Below are 843 nucleotides of genomic sequence, written 5' to 3' on the forward strand. Positions count from 1 at the left end.
CTGTTCGGGTAGAAATAGCGGAGGTTTCGTGAGTTTGTTTTCTTGACACCTTCGGGTAAGGAGAGAGATCCTGATACTGGAAAAGGCTTCGGTAAGTGATGCCGCCGATCAACAGCGACAATCGAAATACTTGTTTTCTATGTTTCTTCTCTGTCTTCTAGGGGGGGAGGGGGGGGGAACAAAACGTCTGGAGGGAAGCCGCCGGCGCGGGGGGGGGGGGGGGGGGGGGGGGGGGGGGGGGGGGGGGGGGGGGGGGGGGGGGGGGGGGGGGGGGGGGGGGGGGGGGGGGGGGGGGGCGGGGGGGGGGGGGGGGGGGGGGGGGTGCGGGGGTGGGTCGGGGGTGGGGGGTGGGGTGGTGGTGGGGGGTGGGGGGGGGGGGGGGGGGGGGGTGGGGGGGGGGGGGGTGGGGTGTGGGGTGGGGGTGGGGGGGGGGGGCGGTGAGTTGCGGGTGTCAGGGACGCGGCGGCGGCGGCGGCGGCGCAGGAGGTCTCGAGGTCTGAGGGGGGAGAGGGCTCGGAGGTGAGGGGGCATCGACAAGAGGAGAAGCGCGGGAAGGAGGTGGAGCGCTGAGGAGGAAGAAGGGAGTGGGGGGAGGAGGGTAGAGAGGGTAGCGGCTCGAGGACTCGAGGGGCCGCAGCAGGACCGGGGCCGCAGAGGCGCCGCTCGGTCTAGACGCCCGAGTGTCTTGAGCTCTTACTCGAACTCTTGGAGGACGACTTGGAGCCTTTCCTCGGAGTGGAGTGGTGTCTGTCCAGGAGTCCTTGGGTCTCCAGCGGTGAGGTAGGTGTGAGGGACGACTCGGGGGTCGTGTCCATCGGCTCCGTGGTGGCGTCGGGGTCCAGC

At 70.7% G+C, this 843-nt stretch overlaps 1 protein-coding gene across 1 annotated transcript in view; it reads right to left on the bottom strand.

The window, feature by feature from the left end:
• Positions 1 to 650: 650 nt before the first annotated feature.
• The window catches only part of LOC122252363 (uncharacterized), a 930-nt gene continuing 737 nt past the window's right edge, over positions 651 to 843 (bottom strand). The window contains exon 1 of the mRNA XM_086554443.1: positions 651 to 843. This exon is cut by the window's right edge and continues 737 nt beyond it. Within this exon, the coding sequence (XP_086410569.1) occupies positions 669 to 843 (175 nt within the window). The 3' untranslated portion in view covers positions 651 to 668.

The sequence above is a fragment of the Penaeus japonicus genome, unplaced genomic scaffold (genome assembly GCF_977035675.1).
Source record: "Penaeus japonicus unplaced genomic scaffold, GWHDUDI00000001_assembly GWHDUDI00000029, whole genome shotgun sequence".
Lineage (NCBI taxonomy): Eukaryota > Metazoa > Arthropoda > Malacostraca > Decapoda > Penaeidae > Penaeus > Penaeus japonicus.